At 41.4% G+C, this 12993-nt stretch overlaps 5 protein-coding genes across 9 annotated transcripts; 2 read left to right on the forward strand and 3 right to left on the reverse strand.

The window, feature by feature from the left end:
- Positions 1-213: 213 nt before the first annotated feature.
- LOC133845991 (uncharacterized) lies at positions 214-1014 on the reverse strand. Its single transcript, XM_062280690.1, has 3 exons — positions 821-1014; positions 547-755; positions 214-480 (listed from the first exon to the last, which is right to left on the reverse strand). Exons 1-3 carry the CDS (start codon positions 1012-1014, stop codon positions 311-313), a joined length of 573 nt encoding a protein of 190 aa, XP_062136674.1. The 3' UTR covers positions 214-310.
- Positions 1015-1917: 903 nt separating this feature from the next.
- LOC133841510 (molybdenum cofactor biosynthesis protein 1) lies at positions 1918-4386 on the forward strand. Of its 5 annotated transcripts, none has more exons than XM_062274049.1 (6): positions 1918-2039; positions 2105-2440; positions 2500-2590; positions 2719-3110; positions 3165-3624; positions 3823-4386. In XM_062274049.1, the coding sequence occupies exons 2-6, from the start codon at positions 2234-2236 to the stop codon at positions 4368-4370; spliced, it is 1698 nt and encodes a 565-aa protein (XP_062130033.1). In that variant the 5' UTR covers positions 1918-2039; positions 2105-2233; the 3' UTR covers positions 4371-4386. The 5 variants fall into 5 exon arrangements, with proteins under 5 accessions (XP_062130033.1, XP_062130038.1, XP_062130034.1 ...); XM_062274054.1 differs by having other exon boundaries at positions 3689-3887; XM_062274050.1 differs by having other exon boundaries at positions 1932-2039; positions 2111-2440.
- Positions 4387-4737: 351 nt separating this feature from the next.
- Positions 4738-5929, reverse strand: LOC133841512 (probable prefoldin subunit 2). The gene is made up of 2 exons (XM_062274056.1): positions 5724-5929; positions 4738-5635 (listed from the first exon to the last, which is right to left on the reverse strand). The coding sequence occupies exons 1-2, from the start codon at positions 5852-5854 to the stop codon at positions 5329-5331; spliced, it is 438 nt and encodes a 145-aa protein (XP_062130040.1). The 5' UTR covers positions 5855-5929; the 3' UTR covers positions 4738-5328.
- Positions 5930-5950: 21 nt separating this feature from the next.
- On the forward strand, positions 5951-7151 carry LOC133841511 (uncharacterized). Its single transcript, XM_062274055.1, has 2 exons — positions 5951-6851; positions 6914-7151. Exons 1-2 carry the CDS (start codon positions 6340-6342, stop codon positions 7053-7055), a joined length of 654 nt encoding a protein of 217 aa, XP_062130039.1. The 5' UTR covers positions 5951-6339; the 3' UTR covers positions 7056-7151.
- Positions 7152-8869: 1718 nt separating this feature from the next.
- On the reverse strand, positions 8870-9778 carry LOC133845574 (uncharacterized). Its single transcript, XM_062280062.1, has 2 exons — positions 9237-9778; positions 8870-9145 (listed from the first exon to the last, which is right to left on the reverse strand). The coding sequence occupies exons 1-2, from the start codon at positions 9740-9742 to the stop codon at positions 8998-9000; spliced, it is 654 nt and encodes a 217-aa protein (XP_062136046.1). The 5' UTR covers positions 9743-9778; the 3' UTR covers positions 8870-8997.
- Between the last annotated feature and the right edge of the window lie 3215 nt (positions 9779-12993).

Consider the following 12993-nt stretch of genomic DNA (forward strand, 5'->3'; position numbering starts at 1 on the left):
TGAAAAGTTAACAGCTTCAAAATCACATTGAGGCCATTGACAGTTTTTAAAGTTTTTACTGTGCATAGCTTGAAGTTTTAACTTGACCCTATAATTTAGTTACCAAGTACATGAAGTTATATGTATTCAATTAATTTGTTTAAACTCACAACTAGCTGAATGGTTCACTAGCTAATTTAGTTCATTACTCTTATTTTTTTTGTGCACACTATATGAAATTGTTAAACATTTAATTGCGGAAATACATGCAGATTAAAAAGAAACTAGTCTAGACCGATGGAATATGGACTATAATGATGAGCTATTTTTATTATGTACGCTTCAGAATGTGCGTCAAATTGTACATGACGGCACGTCGCTGGAACTCGAGCTCCCGTCGACAGGCGCTGCTCAGAAGCGGTGGACATTGATACTCGATCTTCTCATTGGCGTAGGTATCATCACCGCGAGCACTGAAACGGAAGTCGCTATGCGAATGCACTGAGGGATAAAGAGAGAGAAGTGAAAACATGTGGCAGAGAGTCAAGTGCTTGTGGCACAACTTACAGCAATAGAAACCGTTGAAGAAGCAAGTTTCATGATTCGATTCAATTGCCCATTCTTGGGGCGTGACACCCGGCATCGTCTTGGTCACCACGTACTTGGCTGTCGCCGTGTTCAGCCAGTGCGGCCAATGGGATAATCGTTCCGTATATTCCACCGTATAGCGCCAATCATGAGCATGTCCGTGATCAGCTAGAATCTTGAAATTCAGGCTGGAAAAATGAAGAGATTGCTGTCAGTTAGAAGAAGAAAGTGCGGGTAGTTTATGATAGCTTACATTGTGGGATTTAGTAGGCGCATTTTGTTAAAGTCCGCAACATATTCCCAAACCCTTTCCGGTTTCGTATTGCCGATAACAGAGTCTATTTGATACTTGCGATAGCTTCCCGAGAACACAAAGACATAGAGCACGAGGACAGCGCAGAGTATGAACGACACCCGCTTGATATTCCATGTGTGGCGAGAACGCATGATGATGATGTGTGTATGTATTTGGTGGAAACCAATTCGAATTTCAAATAAACAAAGTCAAGCAGTGCCGATCTCGAGTAAACAATGTTCCAGCGGACGATCCAAACAGCAGCGATGCAAACAGAAGACTGAGTGCGGCAAAGAATTTGAATTTGAAGGAACTTCAGCGAGAACCGAGAGAATGTGTGAATGCGAGAAGACTGTTTATCGGAGTTCAACGGAGGCTGACACAGAGGCGTAGAGCATAGGGCATAAAAGGGGAGAGATTCTAATTCAATCCAACATATGTATTTTGACGGAAGCTTATTGATTTTTGTTCTCCTTACTATCAAGTGTCGTATGTATAAGTATATTGAAAGTATTTTGGATAGGGTGAGATTAAGTGCCACCTATCATATACAAATCTTTTATTACTTTCATGTAAGTTCATAATATAGAGGACAAAAATCAATAAAAGTATGTATTCGAAATAGTAAGTTAGTGGCAATTAAGAATATTTGTTATAGAAGAAATCATACTAATAATAAGGTAGATATATGAAATGGATTTCTGCGACAATGAAGAAATTTATATGTTGAAGAAATCATAGATATGTACCATTTATACATATTTAACGAAAAAAGGAAATCTCCATAAAAGTTGTAGAATGGTTTCATAATCTTTAATTTTGTAGATAGTACACTTAACTTTTTTTTTAATATTGTTAAATAGCTATTCTGTTAAGATTGATAAATATCTTCATAGTCCACAGGGTATTTCACAAGCTGGTCATTGGTACAGACGCTGTAGCTTAGAGAGATAATAGCCCATTCAGCAATTTGCCCCACATTCACACACACTGACAACCAACGTGCTTGTGTGTGTGGAAGCTTTTGCGTGAAAAGCTCTAAGCAACGTTACAATTCGCCATATGATCGGAGCGTTCAGTTTATAAACAAGAGTTGCCGGCTGCAGTTCGTCATCGCGCAATAGCTCGAGCTAGAGCTGGAGGAACACGCCGAAATTTGGAGAACAAACGTACTAAGGTAAGCACTTTTAAATAATTGCTTATCACGATTCCAGTTGTCTGAATTAGTTGAATTGATGTCAGACACAGCCAGCCCCCCTACAGGGCACTTGCAGGTTAGGTAATCGAGGCAACGAAGCGGAGCGTGCTAATAACAATTTTGATTAGTCCTAAACAAGTCAATACACAGAGATATAATACACATTCATCAAAATGAGATTGCTGGTGAAACGCGCCAAGCTAATGCTGTTCCAATGCGGCGCACAAATCTCTCGCCGCCCCTTCTCGGGCATGGCAACCGGTTCGCAATTCCACAGATTGGCGACAGCGACGGCAACGGCGACAAAAACTGTGGCAACAGGTGCTCAACAGCACGATTTGGATACTGACAGCCACTTGAGGGGATCAACAATCAGACAGGTAAACATGATTAATATACTAAACAGGAATGGAATTAAATTAAGGCGTCTCATCATTAGAATCAAGCAGCGACTTCACCGCTCACAGACAGCTTTGGAAGACATCATACGTATCTGCGAATTTCACTCACCGAACGCTGCAATTTGCGCTGTAAGTGAAGAAACGAATTCAATTAAAATGCCTCCAAAACCAATCAATGTTATCTCTCTAATGTTGAACAACCTTGCGTATACTTGATAAGCAAATTGTACGACTAACGACATATGGTGAAATTACAGGCGATTACTGTATGCCCGCCGAAGGTGTGCCGCTCCAGCCTAAATCACAGCTGCTGACCACCGACGAAGTGCTTCACTTGGCCCGCATCTTCGTGGAGCAGGGAGTGCGAAAGATTCGCCTGACGGGAGGCGAGCCAACAGTGCGTCGCGACATTGTAGAGATTGTGGCACAGCTGAAGGCGCTGCCACAGCTGGAGCACGTAGGGATAACCACCAATGGCCTGGTGCTGACACGTCTGCTGCTGCCGCTGCAACGCGCTGGCCTCGATTCGCTCAACATCAGTCTGGACACGCTGCGCAAGGATCGCTTCGAGCGGATTACGCGACGCAAGGGATGGGAGCGAGTTATTGCCGGCATCGATCTGGCTATTCAACTGGGCTATCGACCTAAGGTGAGAGTTGCGCTTACCCGCCATCAACTAGAACTAATGCGAGTTTATGTCCAGGTCAATTGCGTGCTGATGCGCGACTTCAATGAGGATGAAATCTGTGATTTTGTCGAGTTCACACGTGAGCGACCAGTTGATGTCCGCTTCATTGAGTACATGCCCTTCTCGGGCAACAAGTGGCAGACGGAACGTCTCATCTCCTACAGCGAAACAGTGAAGATCATTCGAGAGCGTTTTCCCGACTTCCAGGCACTGCCCAATGGTCCCAATGACACATCCAAGGCGTATGCGGTGCCAGGTTTTGCAGGTCAAATGGGTTTCATCACCTCGATGACGGAACACTTTTGTGGCACTTGCAATCGACTGCGTCTCACGGCCGATGGCAACATCAAGGTGTGTCTATTTGGCAACAAAGAGTATTCTCTGAGGGATGCCCTGCGGAGCGATCAGTGCACGGAAGAGCAGCTCATCGAGTTGATTGGCAGCGCTGTGCAGCGCAAGAAGCGACAACATGCAGGTGAGTTTAGGACTCCAAGAATTCGTGTAGTTAGAGTTATGTGTATTAATTGGGCATCCTCTAGGCATGCTGAATCTGTCGCAGATGGAAAATCGCCCAATGATACTCATAGGCGGCTAGATCCCCAAGAGAGAGAGAGAGAGAGCGAGAGACAGCCACAACACATTCCATCATTCCCCACATGCTGTTTGCTTGCAGGTTACGCCACAGTTGACATCAGGCAGCAGCACTTGCTTCATCCTCATCAGAAACCACTTTTACAGATGCGCAACTGCAGCAACTTGACGCACATCGATGCCCAGGGCAAAGCAAAAATGGTTGATGTGGCCGCCAAGGCGCAGACGACACGCGTGGCCACAGCCGAGGCCTTCGTCCAGGTGGGAGAGCGTCTCACGGCGCTGATTGCAGCTAACGAGCTGGCCAAGGGCGATGTGCTGAGCATTGCCCAGCTGGCGGGCATAATGGGTGCCAAGCAGACCTCCCAGCTGATCCCATTGTGTCACAACATTGCGCTCTCCTCGGTCCGTGTGCAGGCCACGCTTCTCGAGGCGGAAAAGTGCGTCCGTCTCGAGGCGAGCGTGCGTTGCACCGGCCAAACTGGTGTGGAAATGGAGGCGCTGACTGCTGTCGCCGTCGCTGCTCTTACCGTCTATGACATGTGCAAGGCTGTGTCCCATGACATCTGCATCACGAATGTGCGTCTGCTGAGCAAATCGGGCGGCAAGCGCGACTTTCAACGTCAATAAAGATCATCCAATCGAATTTCTTTATCGTTTTCTTTTTTAATTGTTAGCCGGACTTCAACGTGGGCGTGTTGTTGTTAAGTGTGTAAGACTGTGTGGTTGAGGCTGTGTTAAATGAGGGGATTTCGATGGGCGAATGAATGTGAAATAATGCCTTGATTGCAATTATCGAGGTGCGAAGGTCCTTAAGACAGACCGAGAGACTTCGACTTAGTTGTTGTATTGCTTTAAGATACATTTTCAATTTATCAATTGAGTTTAAACAAATTATTATCGCAATTTTTTGAAATGCAAGAGATTTTCTTAAGCCGAATATTCTGGAAAATTCAATCACTTTTATGGTATTGCAATAAATCGCAGTTGTTCAAAATACATGAACTAAAATTACATTCAACATTTTACTCTATGCAGAATCGTACATATTATTGAAAAGCTAATATAGTTTCTTCAAATATTATGCTACTCGGAGTAGATATTGATAATTTATATTGCTTTATGTACATTACAAATGCATTTAGTATCTCATCTCTTTTGTTTTGACATATACAGATAAATTGTATACAAGAATAAATTGCGCAGAAAACTAAATTTAAGTTTTACTGACAAGTGCACAATTCAATCATTTCAAAATGACTCGCGCATATATAAAGCACTACTCGAGGAAAAATTCAGAATATGCAAATCGCGTGACTATATCGAAGAACAATAAAGCAAATGCGGAACCCGTGACTATATCTCTCGCTGTATGAATTTGGTGTCTCGTCTCTTTGCATTTTAGTTGGAATCAAGGCATTAATTAGTGTGTGTGAGTAGGTGTTGATGATGTTGGTGTCGAACTGCGCCTTAATAGCTAAAATTACATATAACATTAGAATCAATCAATGCATTCGTGAACCACAATAAATACGCCTCGTTCTTCTCTTCATTTTGGCTTATGCTCTTCTTTATGTTCTTAGAGATGTTAGTTGGACACAAGCACATTACGGTTTTCCGCTTTGGTGGCGCTTTCCGCCTCGGATGCCTTGGAGCCGTCGGTTCCAATTTGTTCGCCACGTATCTTAATGTTGTGCTCTTCCTTAAATTTATTGATTTCGGAGCCTTTTTTGCTCAGTTCTTCGGTGACCATTGTAATTGTTTTCGCCATGAAATCCTTGTTCTCCACCAACTGGGGCAGTACATCTTTGACGGTGCGTTCGCACAGCACTCCGCCAATGAGACGGAAACACTTACGTTCCGGATCCGCCGAATTAAGGGTTTCTATCACAGTTCTATTGACGATTTTGGAATTACAAGAAATACCAATTAATTGTTTGCGTTTTTTTTGTAGGTTAGGTTAAGCGGTGCATTCTGACTCACTTGTGTTCACGCAGATCCATTTCCAACGTATTTAGGCTGTTGGCCAAATTTCTTTGTTCGTTCCGCAGCTGTTGGAACCGGGCCACAATTTTCTCCTGGGAGATTTGCGCTTTCGCCGCTTCGTTGCTCATTTTTCTAGTTAATTTTTAAACAGATGTCTACTAAAGTTGAATGCTAGTTCGTTAGGGTGTGACCGAATCGTTGAATGCGCGGCGTTTTTGCGAAATTCTTGTGTTTACATGCTCGCTGACACGGTCACACTGACAGTTGTGCCGCTAGCATTCATTTGCAACACTCCCACTTATCGGTGTGTGTTATCGGCAACATACTTGCGGCTGGCAGTGCTACACATTGAGCGCGCAATTCAAATTTGTTTAACAATACAAATGAAACAACAAATTAGTTGGGCAAACAAGAAATAATTCTGTGCAGCTTCAACAAATAGCTGGTACACAGCTTCCTATTATTGCACAGCTCAGTTTGATGGCTTTATAACCCAATTTCACTGCTAATTGCGCAAGTAAATATTTATTTGGTTTGACGAAGAATATTTTCAGGCGGCTGATACGATTCTTCAGCTTTGTCATAACGGTTGTGACTGCTGTTGGAACTCGTAATGCATATACTTCTCCGCTTGTTGTCAGCGTTGTGCCTCTTGCAACTCTTGCACGCCGCTTACGATGTCGTTGCACCCACACAGAATTTAACGGCTTACCTTCATGCACGTCAGAAGCGTCATCAACTGGTATATCCAAATGGAGCAACCATTCGCCTGGTCGTCGGCCCTGTGATGGGTGTGCAGCTGGACGATCCGGTTGTGTGGCGTAGTTTCCTTCATTACTATACGCTGCACTTTGGAGGATACTCAATGCCCTCGACGCCTTTGTATCCCTGGGACAAGTGGGAGACTATTTTTGCCAGATCGTTGAACGAACAGATCCGACAGCTGGATGCCTCGCATGAGGATGACACACGACTCTTTGCCTACACTGCATTGGAACAATACATGGACAGCGCCAGTGGCGTCACGGGTCGTGGTCGAGAGTGCTTGCTGCGTGCCATGTGCGAGAATGCGCAAGTGCATCATCATGTGGGGATTATGGCCGAGCTGTTAAATGTGCTGCTAACGTAAGTGCAAATGATCGTTATCCCAATTGCCTCCCCAATTCTCCTAACGTGATAAATTGCAGACCCGGCAAGGCGTTACTCGGGAATGTTTACAGGGAGGCGCATGCTGCAGGCGTGGCAGGTGTGGATTGCTTGCGGCACTTTCCGGGCTGCCCTCGAGGTGACTCTGTGCTGGACGCCTTTGCTTTGGATGTGAGCCATTAAAGTGCAGGTTTGTGAGTTGACTTAGCGGGCTAAGTTCAGCTTTAAATTCTGAATTCAAATGTTCAAATAAATAAAGTTGTAAAAGTGAAATATTTTACTTTAAATAAACTTATTAAAGATTAAAGTTTTTAATTGAAATTGTGTTTTTATTGTAGTGCAACATACATTTATTTTCTGGCTGAGTTTAAAGTTTTTTCATTTAAAAGTTTAAATAAAAAGTTTCCTTACAAAACCGACTCCAGGTTGAGTTTAAAGTTGTAAAGTGAAAAAGGCAATTAGAGAAAATTGTAGCACAACATTTATATTTAAATTGTTTTGTTTACAAATAAAAAACTGAACAAAAATATATCACTTTGTTTTAGTTTGCTGAATGAAATTTAAAAAGCATATAAATCAGTGTTGTTAAATGTTTGTAAATTAGTTGTATGCTGATTTTGACAGTCTTTAAGTGTTGCCTAACTCCTCCCAGAAAGCCGTCGCATTAATGCCTTGAGGCGTTCGCTAAGTTCGTTGAGTTGCAGTGCTGTGCAATGCAGCGAGCAAGCGACCGCCATTTTGTCAACAATGGCGTCAATTAAATGGAAATGCAGCAGCCCCATCAACAAGAACAGCGACAACAACGATTGCTGCTGCTGTTGTTTCTGCTGCAGCGACAACTGAAAGACAATAAATGCGTCTTAAGTGGCACATTAGGCTTGTCAGGTGGCTACACACTGACGACAACTGACAACGCGACAGCAGCACAGGGTGTTGCCAACACTGCCAGTGTTGAGCTATAGCAAACCAAGTACAGCGGAGACACCCTGTTTCTGCAATCGGTCGTCGTTTTGTATGCACAGCTAATTCAAATGCGATTATGACAACGCGAACAACGCTGTTGATGAGTGCGCTGTTGGCATGGTGTGGGAGTGGCAAGTGCGCGGCATTGTGTTGGGCGGGGGGGTGGCATGAGGCAGACGCGCGGCAGTTGTGCAACTTTGCGGTATTTGAACTTGTGATGCAGCATGCGAATAGGTAACAATCCTGTGGCTGCCACGTTTATGTGTACAGCAAATGCATGATAAGAAAGGTGTGGAAGATGACAGCAACAGAAGCTACAGTAAATATAAATTTGTGGAAGTTTCATGAATAAGTGCAAATTACTTGCTTCCTTATTTACCAAAGAAATGTTCTGTAAAATCAAGTAAGAATGAATAAAATAAGATTTAAACACATCAATAAGGCATTTATAAAACTTACGCGCTGTCTGAGTAAGTATATGTATATCTTTTTAAAATTATAATAGAAAACTCTTTAGCAACAGATATTTGCAATCATTTTGTTTAATTTCTAAGATTAAAAGGAACATACCCAACTTCTAAATGTATTTTAGAGCTGTACAAGTTACCCCTTAAATTTACAACCTTTAACTTGTAACAGGTTCCATTCATAGACAGTCGCATACTTATGCTAACATTAAAGATTAAATTACAAAGTAATGACTATTTAAATAAGAACTCATTAGATATGTATAGTAAAATAATCATATATGATTAATTACTAATCTTACTTTCACAATAAATTCCTTTCGTGATATCGTCATGCGTGTAAACCTTAATGTTTGTTTAGCTGTATCTGCTGTAGGTTTTGTTTGTGCAGGCTCCCTTAATGCCGTTTCCTGCCACAATTCCCTTCCAAACTCCTTTCTCCCTCTCTCTCTGTCCCCTACTCACCGCAGAGTCCTTTGACAGCAACACAAATTATGCAACAGCCACAGCAACAGCAGCAACGGTAGCAACAACAACAACAACAACCGACAATAACAACAAGAAGCATTAGTTATGCGCTTTGATTTGGCAAACAGGAAGAAAAAAAGCAAACTTTATTGTTGTCTCATGCGTCCATGCGTCATCAATCCATAACGAACAAACCGGAGCAAACGAAAATCCAATCAATCAAACCTTCAGTTAAAGCTGTGCTCCAACATCAGCAGCTCGTCGAGGAAGTTGAGGCCACGTGGACATGCCTTAAAGAGGCCCAGGCAATTAGCACCCGCCTGTCCGGCAGCAAAGGCATCGTGATACGAGTTATCTAAATCCGCTTTGCCCGGACTACAAAAGAGATGGTTCAAAGATGAGCAATGATGAGTGCATACTCGTAGAGTGCGAGGGGGCAAAGAACATGGCTAAATTGTTTGCTCACCTCAGCACAATGTTTAGGATTTCGGAGAAAATGCCAACATGATGATGGACCTGGGCATTCTCGCATATGGAACGCAGCAGGCATTGTCTGCCCACAGTCATATCATTGTTCCTTCTGCCCAAATACTCCTCGAGCGCAATGTAGGCCAACAAACGTGCATCGTCCGCATATCTAACGCCTCCGCCTGCCGTATGCCTCTCGATATTCCGACGCATTTGCTGCATAGATCTGGCAAATGTTACCTCCCACTTATCCCATGGCCAAATGGGCGTCGTGGGCAGACTGTAGGTGCCGCCCTGCAGCGTATAGGAGAGGACACAGGAGCGAAAGGACACAGGATCACCCAGAGGTACAGGCATCGAGGGTCCGATGCTGAACTTCAGCGAACCGCTGTTCTGAAAGATGAGGCCGCGACGCTGGCGATGCAACAGGAACTCGGTGAGATTGTGAGCCGCCAAGGCGGAGTGGAGTGTGAGGCCAAAGATCAGATACCTTAGGGCCGACATGGTCGAAGCGCGTTTGAAGAACAACTGTGGGTGACGTTGTCGTAGTCAATGCTAAGTACAGACCGCATTCTAAATGAACCATCAACGATGACAAGTGGAAATTTCAGAGAGACAAACATTTGTCCAGCCAATTAGCATTCTCGTTTTGGGTCCGAGTTAATTCTAAAGAGACCCGAAAATCAGTTTAGTTTCATTTCTGGTTTTCTATTTGCGCACGTGAGACTGAAATTGAGATGTTCGACGGATTAACTGACACTCTTTTCTGATTCTTTTTTTTGTGGGTTTCTTTTTTGTTTTGCGTGACCCGCTAGAAGGTTTGATACCCTGCACCAGATTAAGCTGTGGCTGCCTTTGAAGTGAACTGGGAGACCACTTAAAAGGCCATTAAGAAAGCATACAATGAAAAACGAAAAATGTTTTCCAAATTATTTATCCAAATAAACATGAGAGCGGCAACAGCAGCTCCACGACAACGACGACGATGAAGAAGATGATGATAGTGTGGCCAAGGAAACAGTTTTGCTGCAGATAATATCCTTTTAGGTTGTTTGTGATTTGTCGACGTGGCCGGAAATGAAAAGCAAACAGCAACAGCTACAGCTACAGCAACATCTACAGCTCCACCATCACCATCGTCATCACCAAGAGCAGAAACAGCAACTGGAGCAACTATAGAGGAGAGGTGCAAGCAGAGCCAGCAGCACACAAATAAATTTGCTTAAATAACAGCAGGAAGGCAAGAAGTTCCAGTAGTATAACGAAGCACAGATACTCTTTCGAAAGTTCAGAAATTATTTTATATTGCTGTATATCAAAAAATTTCAACTGCAATCCGTTATGAGCTGCTTTAGCTGAAAATCTGGTATGTTTGGTACTCTATGGTATATTTGGAATGTAGTACTATGTTGTTATACCAAATATAGTCTTCGGTATATTTTATTTTGTATATTAATTTGGTATATATTTTATTTTGTATATTAATTTGATATATAAATATACCAAATATAGTCTTCGGTATATTTTATTTTGTCTATTAATTTGGTATATCAATATATCTAATCTAGTGTTCGGTATATTTTACAACTTTTTTGGTAAATTAATTTGGTATATTTTAAGAATTATATTGACTGAGGTATTTGTATTTGAATTGATTTATAGCTAAGTTAAAAAATCCTCGTGCTAGGTACAAAATAAATTTCAAACAAAATTAAAGTTCAAAGTTGACAAAAGTATATAAATATTTGGAGTAACTTTAATATTCTCGCAAAAAAAATTATCTTTATTTATTTTTCGATTAAACTTTCTCCTTTCCAAGTTTTTTATATAAAGTATTCAAAAATTGTTTCCCATCATGTCTCATGTTTATTTTTTCCTCATTCCTTTGCCGCATTTAAAATTCATTTTGGTTTCGCTCGCAATTCAATTGAAAGCGATTATTGTCGTCGCTTGAGTTAGGGTATTCCCACAAGTAACTAAGCTGCCCACCACAGAGGCGACCAAGGCAACGACGATACACGCAAACAGTTACATTAACAGACACAGATTGTTACACACACACACACACCCACACACACACTCACTCACATAAAGAATTATTTACACTCACACTCAGTCAGAATGCATTGCCAGCAAGTTGATATGCCTGACAAGGGCACAATGCTCCTCTGATGCTGCTGCCTCCTTACGCCCCTCAATACGAGTACAATAAAGATTTTCAAGCTCTCAAGCCATCCATCCCTTTCGCACAATCAGCAACTTCTCGCTCTCGCACACATCCATGTGGTTCATTTCCGCTTGGGAAACCGCAAGTAACTTGCACGATACGAAAACGCAACGCAAATAAATTCGTGTTGACAATTTGAATGATTTATTTATGGGGTGCGTAGCAAAAATTTTCATATACCCCAAACAAAAGGGAAACGGAAAAACAACGAAACAAAACGAAATCCCAAACACACGCACAAGTGAAATGAGCAATAATATTATATTTATTCAGCACAAAAGATCTTTCCAATTAGATAGCAAAAAATTGGCAAACCTGTTGAAAAAATTTGAAACTGATTAAAATCTTTGATAATTTATGTAGCGTTGCGAGGGAGCAGGCGAAGAAAGGGAAATTCCGCGTACTCATAAGGAAGTAGGGTATAATAGAGTGATTAATAATAAATTAATAAATTAATTGTACACAATACAAAATTAAATTTTTAATTATTAATTTGTAATATATCAATCGAGTGTAATTAAGTAACTGATTAAAGTCAGTCTGTTGGGCTGAGGTTGATTCTATCTGTCTGTCTGTCTGATGCTTTTATTGGCGAACACGTTCAAAATATATAATGTGTACTTACCAAATATCTTGACAATTACAAAATTTACTAATACTCTTTGCAGACTATGTTAAAATCTAGAAAAATATTTATCTATAGAGTAGAAGAGTATTATAACTTTGTTCCTCCAGGAAATAACATTCAAATTATATAAGCTAGAGTCGCAAGTTTTAGTACATTCAATAATAACTGTAGTCTTTATGATTTCTAATTCCAGATTCAAAGTATAGAAGTTATTAAAGAAATGCTTTTGTTTGAAAAAAAAAACGCCTACTTGCACTGGCTGACAATCAGGTAATTTTAGTACTCTGTGGTATATTTTAAATGTAGTAATATATCAATATACCAGTTATAGTCTTTGGTATATTTTTTCATTTCTTTTTATTTATTAATTCGGTATATTCGTCTTTATTGAAAATGGGTAACGGGTATCTCATAGTCGAGCACATTCGACTAGCTTTCTTACTTGTTTCCTTTTGCATTTATCATACATATAATATATCATAAAAACTGAATTCATACAATAAATTTACAGGGTATGTTATAGCCTGGACACTCAATAGCAGAATTCTTTCTTATTTGCGTTTATAATTCGCAGCTGCATGAGAGAAAAGTTCCGAGATGCTTCTTTGGTATTTTGCATGTTAGAAAAGTAGTTTTTGCCGCATTGTTTGCTATTGGTCATATTTTATTTACTGCAGTTTTGTGTTTTGTTGTTTCATGCTTTTTGTACGTACTAAAATGGCTGATGTTCCCTTGCCGCAATTAGGCAAAGCAATTGAGGGGGAGTGGGGGACAGAAGACTGCAAGCATTTCTCAAACTGTCACAAAACGACAATGTTTCTCCCTTCCTCCCCCAAAAAAAATTCTGCAATTCCCCAAAAAAGAGGGGCGCCAGGCTCCCCACCGAGAGAGAGAGAGAGA

The sequence above is a fragment of the Drosophila sulfurigaster genome, chromosome 3 (assembly GCF_023558435.1).
Source record: "Drosophila sulfurigaster albostrigata strain 15112-1811.04 chromosome 3, ASM2355843v2, whole genome shotgun sequence".
In the NCBI taxonomy this organism is placed as follows: Eukaryota; Metazoa; Arthropoda; class Insecta; order Diptera; family Drosophilidae; genus Drosophila; species Drosophila sulfurigaster.

Bases quoted from the DNA above. Each gene is read 5' to 3' on its own strand.
- LOC133845991 (XM_062280690.1), bottom strand. From the start codon at position 1,014: ATGCGTTCTCGCCACACATGGAATATCAAGCGGGTGTCGTTCATACTC. The intron at 756-820 runs GTAAGCTATCAT...TCATTTTTCCAG, and splicing joins CGCCTACTAAATCCCACAAT to CCTGAATTTCAAGATTCTAG. The intron at 481-546 runs GTAAGTTGTGCC...TTTATCCCTCAG, and splicing joins CTTCAACGGTTTCTATTGCT to TGCATTCGCATAGCGACTTC.
- LOC133841510 (XM_062274049.1), top strand. From the start codon at position 2,234: ATGAGATTGCTGGTGAAACGCGCCAAGCTAATGCTGTTCCAATGCGGC. The intron at 2,441-2,499 runs GTAAACATGATT...TCTCATCATTAG, and splicing joins GGGGATCAACAATCAGACAG to AATCAAGCAGCGACTTCACC. The intron at 2,591-2,718 runs GTAAGTGAAGAA...GTGAAATTACAG, and splicing joins CGAACGCTGCAATTTGCGCT to GCGATTACTGTATGCCCGCC.
- LOC133841512 (XM_062274056.1), bottom strand. From the start codon at position 5,854: ATGAGCAACGAAGCGGCGAAAGCGCAAATCTCCCAGGAGAAAATTGTG. The intron at 5,636-5,723 runs GTGAGTCAGAAT...AATCGTCAATAG, and splicing joins ATGGATCTGCGTGAACACAA to AACTGTGATAGAAACCCTTA.
- LOC133841511 (XM_062274055.1), top strand. From the start codon at position 6,340: ATGCATATACTTCTCCGCTTGTTGTCAGCGTTGTGCCTCTTGCAACTC. The intron at 6,852-6,913 runs GTAAGTGCAAAT...GATAAATTGCAG, and splicing joins CTGTTAAATGTGCTGCTAAC to ACCCGGCAAGGCGTTACTCG.
- LOC133845574 (XM_062280062.1), bottom strand. From the start codon at position 9,742: ATGTCGGCCCTAAGGTATCTGATCTTTGGCCTCACACTCCACTCCGCC. The intron at 9,146-9,236 runs GTGAGCAAACAA...TCTCTTTTGTAG, and splicing joins ATCCTAAACATTGTGCTGAG to TCCGGGCAAAGCGGATTTAG.